The sequence below is a fragment of the Equus asinus genome, chromosome 3 (assembly GCF_041296235.1).
Source record: "Equus asinus isolate D_3611 breed Donkey chromosome 3, EquAss-T2T_v2, whole genome shotgun sequence".
NCBI classification, from domain to species: Eukaryota; Metazoa; Chordata; class Mammalia; order Perissodactyla; family Equidae; genus Equus; species Equus asinus.
This window is the reverse complement of record NC_091792.1, coordinates 69,695,964-69,708,640: the sequence shown is the minus strand read 5'-3', so window position 1 is coordinate 69,708,640 and position 12,677 is coordinate 69,695,964. Positions and strand designations below refer to the sequence as shown.

The following is a 12,677-nucleotide window of genomic DNA, read 5'->3' as shown; positions in this document are numbered from 1 at the left end:
AAAATTTACGTTGGCTTTTGTTTTTGTGATCATTTTAATTTTAATATTTGCTTACTTTTGAATCTGAATTATTTTTGAATTATGTAATTAAAATAGGAAGGATAGTATAAAATTCTATGATAGAATTGATAGTCCTTTGAAAAATAAGATAATAAAATCCACTTATTTTACACAGGAGAAAACCAGAGCTCCAGGAAATTAACTTGCCCAAAATCACACAGTTAGTTGCTAAGCCAGTATCCAAACTGTACAACTCCCAATCTAATTCTTTAAGTTTTATGTAGCCCCTTGTACTCAAAAGATTCTTTTAACCAAATGTGGCAAAGATTTAGTACCCAAAGTTAAGCCAAAACCTATTGTACTACCACATGCTCACTACTTTTTAACTTTAACTTCTTGGAGTGAACCACTGATATGAAACAAAATTGCTTTCGAGCAGGGGAAGAAAACTCAGCTGTCTGCAGGGGCCAGCAGTAGGAACTGTGGAGAGAGCCGGCCCCAGGGAAGCATTGCCCTCCTGACGTCATCTGATTAGTGACACTTGAAAATGCAGGTTCAGTATTATCAGATCTTCTCATGCTAGAAAAGCAGATATTATTATAAATATTGACAACTATGTCATACTTTAAAACGACACCGTAAGACATAAAACAAAAGCGTCTGAGGGCCAGTTTGAGGCCACCGGTTTGGAGCCTGTACTTTAAAGGGTTTAGCTTACAGTGCAGCTTTCATTCCGTCGCGCCGTTAGTGACTCTGAGAAGGAACTAAGACCAGTTTTCTGGTGATATGTTAAATGAAAACTCTTGAGTTAAATTTATAAGACAAATACACCAGGCACAGTTAGTCTGGCTGTTTATTTCATGAAATAATTTGTTTAGATGTGTTTTGGCTGCATGTTACCCACAAAACATAGATCATATGTGTTTATTACCAGTTAGAATTGATTCGTATTTTGAAGTCATGTGTAGAATTTTGCAGTCTCATATGTTAGCAGACTTGCTACGCTTATCTAATGCATGCAAGGCTCTCATAGCATTATCACTTGCTGAAAATAGGTATTTTATCTTGCTTTACGGCAGTAGACATTACACAGCATCTGCAGTGCTCTTAGAACTCTCAGCAATAGAATGTCCCCAGATGCATCCAGAGTCTTACCTTATTTCCTAAGAAAATAATGGGAGTTACGGTTCTTAAAACATGAATTGATATAAAACTAAAGCATTCTAAATCTAGAGTACAATTAGCAGTTACTGATGAACTTCTTTCCCATTAGTATCAGAAAAAAATAGATGAGAGTAAATACCTGGAGAATTTTGGGAGAACTGTGGCATTCATCCATCTTTTTTTAAAGCTTCTTATTGAAATGTACATACAGAAAAATACACACATTATAAATGTACAATTCAGTGGATTTTCTCAAAATGAACATGCCTGTGTAGCCAGCACCCAGATTAAGAAATGAAACATTTATTCATACTACTATTGATGGGTATTTGGGTTTCCATTTGAGACCTATTAGATTTAGTGCTGCCATGAATGTTCTTGTACATGTTGGGTGTATACCTGGGAGTGAAATGGTTGGGTCTAGGATATCTGTATATTGCCAGTTTTTCAATGTGTTTGAGCCAATTCAGACTCCACTAGCAGTGTATGGCTTCCAGTTGTTTCGTATCCTAACCAGCACTTGATCTTGGCTTTTTCATCCCCGTCATTCTAATGGATATATCTCACTGTGGTTTGAATTTACATTTCCTGATGATTATTGAGATTGAGCACCTTTCATTTGCTTATTGGCCATTTGGATATCCTCTTATAAAGTCCAGATTCATGTCTTTTGCACTGTCTTTGTAAACTTTTTCCCTTTAACTTTTAAAAATAAATAGTTTGCTTATATAAACATTTTCATTCAGAGAGCTAGCTATTTTCCCCCCATTGACTCTGCTGCAGTGAAAAACATCTTAGAGATCTGCTGATATATGTATAAAACCAAAATAGCTTTGGCTCACAAGATTGCCTTCTAGATAACTTTATAAACAAGAGGGAACCTTGCATGGAATGTTCTTTTCAGGCCATTTAACCTATCAACATTTATTATCAGTACAAAAGAAAAGTAGTAATAAACAGATGTACTTTTTAAAAAATTAGTGTTTGGAATAGACTTTTGCCTTTTTGGTTTTATGAATTTGTTTTGTGAATTCTGACTAGAAACAGTATCAGCTGCTAATTGGTAATATGTTAGTAATTAGAAGAGTTTATTTAGAAAAAGAAAGTAGCTTAAATTTGTCCTTTTAAATAATTTTTATCCATACAGTTGTTGAGGTTTTTTTCCTGCTTACAAGTAATATATGGTTGTGGTCAAAAATTCAGAAGTTATAGAAATATATAACATAGAAATTGAAAGTCTCCCATAACCTCACCTCCTAGAGATAATTTTTTGGTTTGAATTCATCCAGATTTTCTTCTTTGAATTTGCTAACATATTTCACAAATGATATACTCTACGTACTGTTTTGCCACTTGCTTGTTTAACCTAACAATAATTGTTGTTACTGAATTTTTAGGAGGTTTTAAAAAATAATTATCTATGATAATTAGATACCCATTATTGACAATAAGAATGCCTTGTTGAATAGATAAAAAATAAAAAGTAGGGGCCTCCCGGTGGCACAGCGGTTAAGTTCTCACGTTCTGCTTCGGCAACCCAGCGTTCACTGGTTCGGATCCCGGGTGTGGACATGGCACCGCTTGGCAAGTCATGCTGTGGCAGGCATCCCACATATAAAGTAGAAGAAGATGGGCACGGATGTGAGCTCAGGGCCAGTCTTCCTCAGCAAAAAGAGGAGGATTGGCAGCGGATGGTAGCTCAGGGCTACTCTTCCTCAAAAGAAAAAAAATGTAATTAGTATATCAATTTTATTAACTTTACTTATAGATCTTTAAAATGGTACATTTTCTGGCAGATTCAGTATGCATCTTTTAATTTACCTAACAGAGTATTTTCCTAGTACACAGAAGAATTCCAACTAAGGAAGATCTAAATTAATGGAGTTTATAAGCAGGTTGAAAGTGGCTTGATTTTTAAGCAGTTCTTTTTATATTTAAGTCATCCTAACCATGGAAATTCCCCTACTGAGTTGGTAATTCCCCTCTGTTCTTCTTGAGAACTTCTCTGGATTGAGCCTGCACTTTACACTTGGATAGGATGATGCCTGCTGATCATTTCCGGCAGCTGGGGTGGCTGTCAGATGAAGGCTGTGCCTGCTCTGCAGAGAACTTGCGTATCTCACTGGTCGTTCAAGGGTTGTGCTTGTTTTCTAGTTCAGTGCTCGGCATTATGGGAATGTCATCAGATCTTTCCTAAAAGCGAATATCCAGTCTCTGGAAATCTCCAGGTGGTTTTTTTTTTTAAGCAGTGAGACTAATTTAAAAGTATATACCATTAGTCTTTTTAAACAGTGTTTTACAAAGTAAAATAAAGTCCAAGGTATTCTGTTTTGTGGAGTAGTATAACATCTAATGTACAAACAAAATCTTCATTTTTCCTCTAATCTAGAAGCAATTCTTCGGATAAATTATTATTTTGAAATGAGAGTAATTGAGCTACATTTTCCCCATCTAGATTTAAAAGACTATAAAATAATGTTGTTGCTAAATATTAAAGAAGATAAATTCCTTTTTTTTAATTGAGTTCATAATAGTTTACATCAATGTGAGATTTCAGTTGTACATTATTTCTTGACTGTCACCATGTAAGTGCTCCCCTTCTCCCCCAGGGCTCCCCACCCCCTTCCCCTGGTAACCACTGAACTGTTTTCTTTGTCCCAGTACTTGTTTATATTCCACACATGAGTGAAATCATCTGGTGTTTGTCTTTCTTGGACTGGCTTATTTCGCTTAGCATAATTCCCTCTAGGTCCTTCCATGTTATCGCAAATGGGATGAATTTGTCTTTTTTTCTGGCTGAGTAGTATTTCATTGGGGGTGTGTGTGTGTATATATATATATATACATATACACACACACACACACATATATATATACACACCACATAAAGAAGATAAATTCTTTTAATACCTTTATTGTAACTGTTGTTGGTAAAATCGGTGTGGTCTTGTGGGGTTGATTGTCTTGTGTTTCTTGTACTAAAGCAGGACTTTGCTGGTTGAAGATCACCTTCCAGTTTTGTGAAATATTTCACCCAAACGTGCTTTTCTGTTCCCGTGGTACCAGATTGAAGTTTCTCTGTGCATGATAGGGTTGGCAGCCTCAGGAACAGAAAGTAGACGTTCTTGTCTGGAGGCTTTTCTGTGACTGAACCAGCATCACGTAATAGATGTTCTTAATAAGAAGTAGTGAATGGGAGCAGGTTTAATATAGGTATCACTTTGCAAAGCGGGAAGATGCTGTGGTGTGTGTTGCTACTCTAAATGTAAAGTACTAGTTTTAATAGCTAATCAAATCATTATAGGATAAATTATTTTATTCTGGGCCCCCAAAGTGATTCGAAATAATCTAGCTATTCGATGAGCTTTGGAAACACTTGGATCCTAAAGAACGTAAACGTAAATGTCTCATTCCCCTCTCCTTCCATGGGTAGTGTGGGCAACCCAAATAAAGTGACTGTCAACCTGTGGTTGGTAGATGTTTCCACTAATTGTTTGGGAAAACAAAATTGTTTCCATTTGTTCTTCTGGAAACAAAGAAATAGAGCTATAGTTCTTCAAACTGTTTGTATAATGGTCAAATTACTTTTTTGTTTTTTAAACAATCTTGTTTCCTGAGCTGAGAACTCATTACCAGACTTACCCTGCAGTATGTTTTTGTCTGCTAAATTAAACCAAATCAAAACAAAACAACAACCAAAAAAGCCCGCCATAACCTGCATGTAGGTTTTTAGCGGTAAGGAGCTACTGGTAACAGATGCTTAGCCATTGTTGTGTGAGCAGCTTTGTTGGAATAAACATAAACAAGAGTTGCACTGGGGGAGCTACTGGAACTGATTGATCAGACTTTAAGGAGAGTCATTATACTTTAAGCAGCATGACTATTTAGGGAGTATCTGTTCAAGATATTGGAAAGCTCACAGTGTGTTGTGTGGTGGCTAAGGGGGTTATGAGGCTGCTGCTGCTCCCTAATACCAGATTTTATAGCTATCTTTCAGTTTAGTTAGGGTGTCTTTCTGTTGATGTCTTATGCACTAGGTATTGTTTAAACTTGTTCCCTCTCTTTATATAGGAGGAGGGGAAAACCAGCCTGCTAGATTGAAACAAAACCTTGTGAAGGAGATTTAACCCCTTGCTTAGGAATGTAGGGATTTATAATTAAACGGATTCATTTGTCATTAGGGTCTTGGACCAGTATTGGCTAGTATATCACTGACTTTCACATGTCTTTTATGGATATATGTAATTAGTTAGGTTTATTCTCTATTCCTTGTGTTTATAAACTGTGTGAAAGAATCAAGTACTGCTTATAGAACATCGTTACTTGAGATCTGACTTTGTAAGTGCAGTTTTCTCTGTGTTTTGAACTGAGGAAGGCATTAAGTGGGATCCTTGGAAGTCAGAGAGAACAAATTCAATGTGAGCCTAATCAGAGTCCCACCATGTTTTGAAGGGCGGTTCGTTTGTTCGGCTGTGGAGTGGGAGTTGTTTTTGTTCTTTGGGGGCTCTCTGAAGTGAAATGGATGCTCTTAGAGTGTCAGTATTTGTCTTTCTTGTTTCCTTTAGGTTAATGTTTGAAAGTTATTAATCAGGTTGAGTAAGATGGGTATCCTGCCCTAGAGGTTTTCCTGTTTAGTGGAAAAGCTGAGATTTATAAAGTCACACCAAAATGAAATAAAGTGATAATGAAAAGCCTTGGGCAGACTGGCTCTATAATATTTCTTAGGCTATTTGTGCAGGTTGGTTTGTTTAATTATTATTATTATTTTTGTTATTGTCAGAATTGTCGTTTCTAATAGTAGGATCCCTCACACCATTTAAATCAAATCTTGCTTGCTACCATAGAAAATGGGCTCAGAATATCTTCTTAAAGTCCAAACCATTCCTTTAAAGACTAACAGATGTTTGCCCTCCTTTCCAGTCAGTGAAAGATGAACTCTTACTAGTTCCTTTCCTCTTTGCTTTTAAACATGGCATTAAGTAAAAGTAGATTTGCATCCTTTTGGGGTTTTGACCAAAGGACACACCCATCCCCTTCCTGCCTCCCTGGAACTGGTTCAAGATTTGGAGAGAAGGGTTTGTTTGGGGGCGTTTCCCTTGTCTTATCTCTGTGTGAGCATATGCTAGGGTTGAATTTATTTTGACCCTTTCGTTTTAAATTTGGAACCAAAGCAAGAGTTTAAAGTGCAACAGGAGAAGAGAGCCTGCTGAACTTGAGACATGAGGGACCCAGGGAGGAAGGTGCGTACATGCATTCAAGCTTTCCCGCAGAGCCTGGCCATCTTTATTCGTATACTCAATTATAAGCTAATAATTACTAGATGAAGGGAAAATATTTAAAACTATATAAAGATGTGTGTGACATTTATATTATGTGTTTATGTGCTTAAGTTTACAGCAGTGCCTCTAGTATCCACAATTTTGAAATTGATGGCAGAACAAGTAAATTCTGAATTTTTATTTGAAAGCTTTTTGGAAAAGCTTTGGAGGATGGATATTTGCAAGCAAAAAATGTATCATTTGTGATTGATCTTTAAGGGAATGACTGAGAAAGTATATAGATATTTTAGGCATTAATATTATTTTGTCTTCTAAAGCATCAAATAAAGAGAACTATAAAGAGTTGTTATTAGATAAAGGTTACCCAGATTCCCCTTAAGGTTGAGAAGCAAATCTGTCTTCATTGATTATTATTTATCTTTGTCCGTTAATTTTGAGCACAGTACCTTGCATGTGTAGTTGACTTCTTTCTGGACTGATCTTTTCCAGAGCCTGGCCCAACTAGAGAATCTGTGCAAACAGCTGTATGAAACAACAGACACAGCCACTCGACTCCAGGCAGAGAAAGCCTTGGTCGAATTCACCAACAGCCCTGACTGCCTGAGCAAGTGCCAGCTACTCCTCGAAAGAGGAAGTGTACGTAAGATTTGAAAACCCTGAAGGATAACAGAGGCTTAGGAAAATGTCTTCTGGTTCTAAGTTTAGGGGTGGACTGGGATTGGTTCTTGGTTCCTCTAGGTGCCTCTGCCATCTTAATTTCACTTTTAAAAAAGCACCATACCTGGGAGGTTGGCAAAAAATACCTACAGCCTCAGCAGGAAAATCTTGTTGAACATACATTTTGTCCTGTCATTTTTCATCTTGAATCACACTTCTGGGACTCTTTCTCTGTTCTACACTTAAGTACCACTTCATATCCTTCGCACAGAAGACAGGGCTGTATATAAATGACTTCTTATCCACAAAGTCCGTGTCACCCTACAAGATCTCCAGTCTTCTCTGTTTTTCCCCCTCTGTACCACAGCTGCTTCTTAGTGCCTTAGAAATGTAGGGTAAAAATGATCTTGACAATGAAATTAAAGGAAGTATAGTTTTAGAAATGGAATTAGAGTCTCTTCTAGCTTAAAAATGGCAATGCAGTGATCAAAATAATGTTTTTAATGAGACATAATTTGATTAAATTAATATTTTGGCAAGATGGGGGTGTTAGGAAGGGTAAGACTCCAACCAGGGTATCATGACAGGGCACCGAGAGAGTCAGAATCGCGACTAGACTAGCAGCTAACACCGTGCTGAGCTCTGGAGGGACGTGTGGAAAGAACAGCAGTTCTTTGCTGAGAGGGTGGAGTTGTAGATGGCTCCACTGTTAAGTCTTCATTAGTAGTGTTACGCTGTTTATGGAGTAAATAGAACAGATTACACTTGGCTCAGAATTGCCGCTTAGTAGCTGAGGGAGCTAACGCTTCTCCCAGGCATCTGAAGGTTACAGAGTCACGGCCAGAGATTGTATGCTGCTCTGTTTGTTTTCGCACGTAGTTGGTATATTTCTTTTCAATCACTCGGTCTTAGAATTGATCCACTTACGTTTGTGCTTTCAGAGATAGACCACTAGCTCTTCCAGTGGATTCCCACTGGAGCCCCACTATCATCCCTGACTGTTAACTCCACTTCCTCATGTTGACAGTCAGCAGGCTGGAATAAAATAGGATTGGTGCAATACTAAAAACACTCAATTATAGTAGGTTCTTCCCTTTTAATCTCTGTTGACTTCTTAGTGACTTAACAGATTTATTGGAATTATGTGTAAAAACTATTTATGCGTTATATATTGTATAGTTATGCACTATGTTCTATATGTATAGTCCTTCTTGCATTATTTGTGATTTGACTTACCTGCTGTAATCAGTTTAAACCATGTTCAGGGGTGTTGAATAAAAATTACATGTCAAATCACTTTCATAGATTTTTTCTTAAGCTTAATTTTTTTTTTATGAGATTGGCACCTGAGCTAACATCTGTTGCCAGTCTTCCTTTTTTTTCTCCTCTTCTTCTCTCCCCAAAGTCACCTAGTATATAGTTGTATATTCTAGTTGGAGGTCCTTCTAGTTGTGCTGTATGGGACACCAACTCAGCATGGCTTGATGAGCGGTGCCATATCCATGCCCAGGATCAAAACCGGTGAAACCCTGGGCCGCCAAAGTGGAGCAAGTGAACTCAACCACTCAGCCACGAGGCAGGCCCCTAAGCTTAAATTTTTTTTATAACTGGTCGCATTACATAATGCCTATGGATAGGCCTACTGTCTTAAGGATTTATAGTTTGATGGAAGATTATCCTTGACCCTTGATTAAATTACTTTGATGGTTCTGAATCTCTCCCTGTTATATGACATGATATAATATAGCCACACAGAAGAATTCCCACACAGCACCTTCTTATACGTTATGATCAGATAGAGAACTCTGATTCTCTGTAAGGTTAAAATTCATTAAAATCCACACTTGAGAATATGATAATGCTATTTCATTGCTTAGGGCATAATTTTCCTTTCTCATAAGTAATTGTTATGAATTTACTTTAAAACTGGCATATATGTTCCCCAAAGCTGTAGCTGACTGATAGCTGTGCTGATGGAAAGATACAGTTTGGGCATTAACTATACAGTGTAATGTGATGGTTCCCTCTAATACTTCCTTTCTTATTTTTACTACTATACTATAGGAATTCTGAGGTAAAACTTTTTGAAACATCACTGTAACAAGGCTATTGAAGGGAGAAGATTTCTTGGTTTAAATGACAGAAGAGATCTGTCTTCTAGAGATCCTAATGTCTTTCTGAAAAGATCCCCTCTGGCATCTGCCCCCTCAAAGTGATGCAGATGTCTGTATTGGATTTTGTTTGATCAGGCCATTGACTTTATCCTGCCCCTGTTCATGATTGAAATCAGTTAAATGAGCACATATGCTATGTGGGACTCATTTTTCCTTAGAATGATAGATCCCCTAAAATCTGGAGGATCACATATAGCAAAACTGGTTACTTTTTCTTGAATCTGAGCACAGATTTCCAAGTGAAAAATCTTATGACTGAGTAACTCAGTAAAATTGAATTCTAAGACCTTTACCCCCCTCTTTTCACAGTCATCTTACTCCCAGTTACTGGCAGCTACTTGCCTTACAAAGCTTGTATCACGCACAAACAACCCTCTACCATTGGAACAACGGATAGATATTCGTAAGTAGAGAATTGTCTGTTCTCTCGTAAAGAAATTAGTTTGTCTAATGATTTGCTAGTAATAGTTAAGTTTATGTTGCTTGTTTGATAACATTTTAAAATTGCTAAGCCTATAGAATATCTAGAATCCGGTTTTTTCCAGAATTTTGGGCTTATGAAAGTCAAGAGGGTCCAATCTAATTGCTTCCAGATAAAGCCTGAGTCATTCCTTTTGTCTTCAGGAGGTTTCTTTCATTCAGTCTTTACTGTCACTAGGAACTTAAGAAAAACATTGTAAGGATTATTAATTCTGTGTAGACCATGTTAGTTAACTCTAGGAGTAGATTCAACGCCATACTTCAGAGTCTTCATTGTGATAAGTATAAAATTCTGAGTTGGAAAGCCTACTAATCTTGAATTCAAAATCCTTTTTCTCAGTAGCGTGAGGAATTAAGGGAGTTTGGGGTAAATAGTCTAAATTTACCATGTCTTGGACAGTGGCACATTTAAAGATGTACACCCTTCCCTAGCAGAGCTTTCTACTATGTGGGGTATTTTTGTTTTATAGGGAACTATGTGCTCAACTACCTTGCCACTCGGCCAAAGTTGGCTACTTTTGTGACACAAGCACTTATTCAGTTATATGCCAGAATCACAAAACTGGGCTGGTTTGACTGTCAGAAGGATGACTATGTCTTCAGAAATGCAATCACAGACGTCACAAGGTTTTTACAGGTATGATGTACATATTTGAGGTAATAGGAGTGAGAGAAGCAACATATATATACTTATATACTGATCTACCTTTTAAAAATTACACAAAGTGGAATTATTTGGTACATTATCTTCCATCTTTTTTATCCTTACTGTGTCTTGGCTTTACATGTTTACATGCCAGCACATGAAACCCTGCTTTCCTTCTTTCTAATGCCTAGACTGTTGCAGTCTAAAATTCTGTAATGTCACCAATCCCTTGTAATAAAGGTGGGCATTTCGTTTGTTCCTGTACTTTAGATGGTAAATACTTCAGTGAACATCCTAGTATATAATCCTATCATACTTTGAATAAGTGTGTTTGTAGGTGAATTCCAGATCTTGGGATTATTCAGTCAAAAGGATGGGTGCATTTTTGGCTTTCAAGGATACTTCCAAATTACCCTCAAACAAAAATCCAACAATTAAAAAGAATTCCTGTTTCCCTGTACCTCCATCCTGGGAGCTCAGCTTTTTAATTTTTCTAATTTAATCAGTAAAAAGAATTGGCGTCTCAGCATCTGAGTAACACATGAGATGGAACAAATTTCCATATGTTAAATTCACTACTTATTTTTGTTTTTCTGTGAACTTCCTATTTATGTCTTGTGTCCTTTTTTATTGGCTTCTTTGCCTTTTTCTTATTGTTGTATATAGTCTCTTTATAAATTATTTTATGCATTCATTTGTCATTTATCTTAAATGTGATTTGCCAGTTTCTCCTTTTATCATGTATATAGTATAGTACTTATGGGTATTTTTAAAATACAAAAGGTTTCCATTGTGATGAAGTCGGATTTAGCAGCCTACCTTTATGGCAGTTAGGTTTTATGTCCTGCATAACAACGGCTTTTTAAACTGTAATTCCTTGCTACCTTCTCTAGGCAGTTTTTTTGCAGAGGGAGACTCACCCTCAGCTGACATCCACTGCCAGTCTTCCTCTTGTTCTATGTGAGCCACCACTATAGCATGGCTACTGACAGACGAGTAGTGTAGGTCCATGCCTGGGGAACCGAACCCGGGACCCCAAAGCAGAACGTGCCAAACTTAACCACCAGGCCACCAGGGCTGGCCCAAGGCAGTTTTAATAGAGACATAGGATTCTGTCATTTTAAAAGCATGACTGCATTCCAGGGGCCAGCCCCATGGCATAGTGGTTAAGTTTGGCACACTCTGCTTCAGTGGCCCAGGTTCACAGGTTTGGATCCTGGGTGCGGACCTCCACCACTCATCAGCCATGCTGTGGCAGTGACCCACATACAAAATAGAGGAAGATTGGCAGAGATGTTAGCTCAGGGCTAATCTTCCTCAAGCAAAATAAAGAGGAAGATTGGCAACAAATATTAGCTCGGGGCAAATCTTCCTCACAAAAAGGAAAAGTATGACTGCATTCCACGTGCTGAAATCATCCTGCACACACCAACTCTTTCTGCCTTACGTGTTTTTACCAGGATAGTGTTGAATACTGCATCATTGGCGTCACAATTTTATCTCAGCTAACCAATGAAATTAATCAAGTAAGTGCTACAGCCTTCCTCCTTGAAGTAAGTGCCATATTTTTTCTTAGTATTGGTGTTTTCTGCTGTGTGTGGGATGATCTTTTTTGGCAGTTGTGTGCTTTTGCGGTAAGTGATTAATGCTCTTTTGAAACAAAATAGTTCCATTGGGTTTTCCTCTGTAAGAGCAGTCTACCTGACTCTTACTGTCCTCATCCCCTTCTGTCTCCAGAATATTTTATCCTCCCATCTCAGCTTTCCTCACTGTTAACGTTCATTGTTAGAGATGAGAGCAGTGGTCATAAGTCAAAACTTTAAAGAAATAATTGCTTTGCCAGTGAAAGAGAATGAGTCCAAAAAAGGAATCATGAAAGTGGGACCAGCATCATTTATGTACCCCTTCTGCGTATATTAATATATGTTTATAATCACTAAAAAAATCAGTTTTCATTTGCTATTATGAAAGAGTTTGCTGGTGATCTTTTCAGAATGCATAAAGCATTCTACTAAATACCAAATAGTTTTTTAAATAGTGATCAATGTCACAGATTACTACAGAGGAAATACCAGTGGCTTTCTTTTGCTCTGGCTATTATTTTTTTCAGTCATTTACTTTGTATCCAGCTAAAATTTTATAATTATTCAACAGGCCAGTATTAATATTAGTTATAACATCTCACCCTTCAGTTATCAGCTGTTAATTACATTGGCATCACTGTTGCTATTGCTCGTATTTATGCAGACATTTTTATTAACCCTGAGAAATTTTAAT

At 37.3% G+C, this 12,677-nt stretch overlaps 1 protein-coding gene across 4 annotated transcripts in view; it reads left to right on the top strand.

Moving 5' to 3' along the window:
- Positions 1 to 12,677, top strand: part of XPO7 (exportin 7) — a 103,148-nt gene that overhangs the window by 59,120 nt on the left and 31,351 nt on the right. For 2 of the 4 annotated variants that reach the window (XM_070505243.1, XM_044766770.2), the window contains 4 exons: positions 6,933 to 7,079; positions 9,584 to 9,677; positions 10,225 to 10,391; positions 11,861 to 11,926. In XM_070505243.1, the coding sequence (XP_070361344.1) occupies positions 6,933 to 7,079; positions 9,584 to 9,677; positions 10,225 to 10,391; positions 11,861 to 11,926 (474 nt within the window). Of the gene's footprint in view, positions 1 to 6,932; positions 7,080 to 9,583; positions 9,678 to 10,224; positions 10,392 to 11,860; positions 11,954 to 12,677 lie in introns of all 4 variants that reach the window. The other 2 variants (XM_070505241.1, XM_044766769.2) reach the window with 1 other exon arrangement.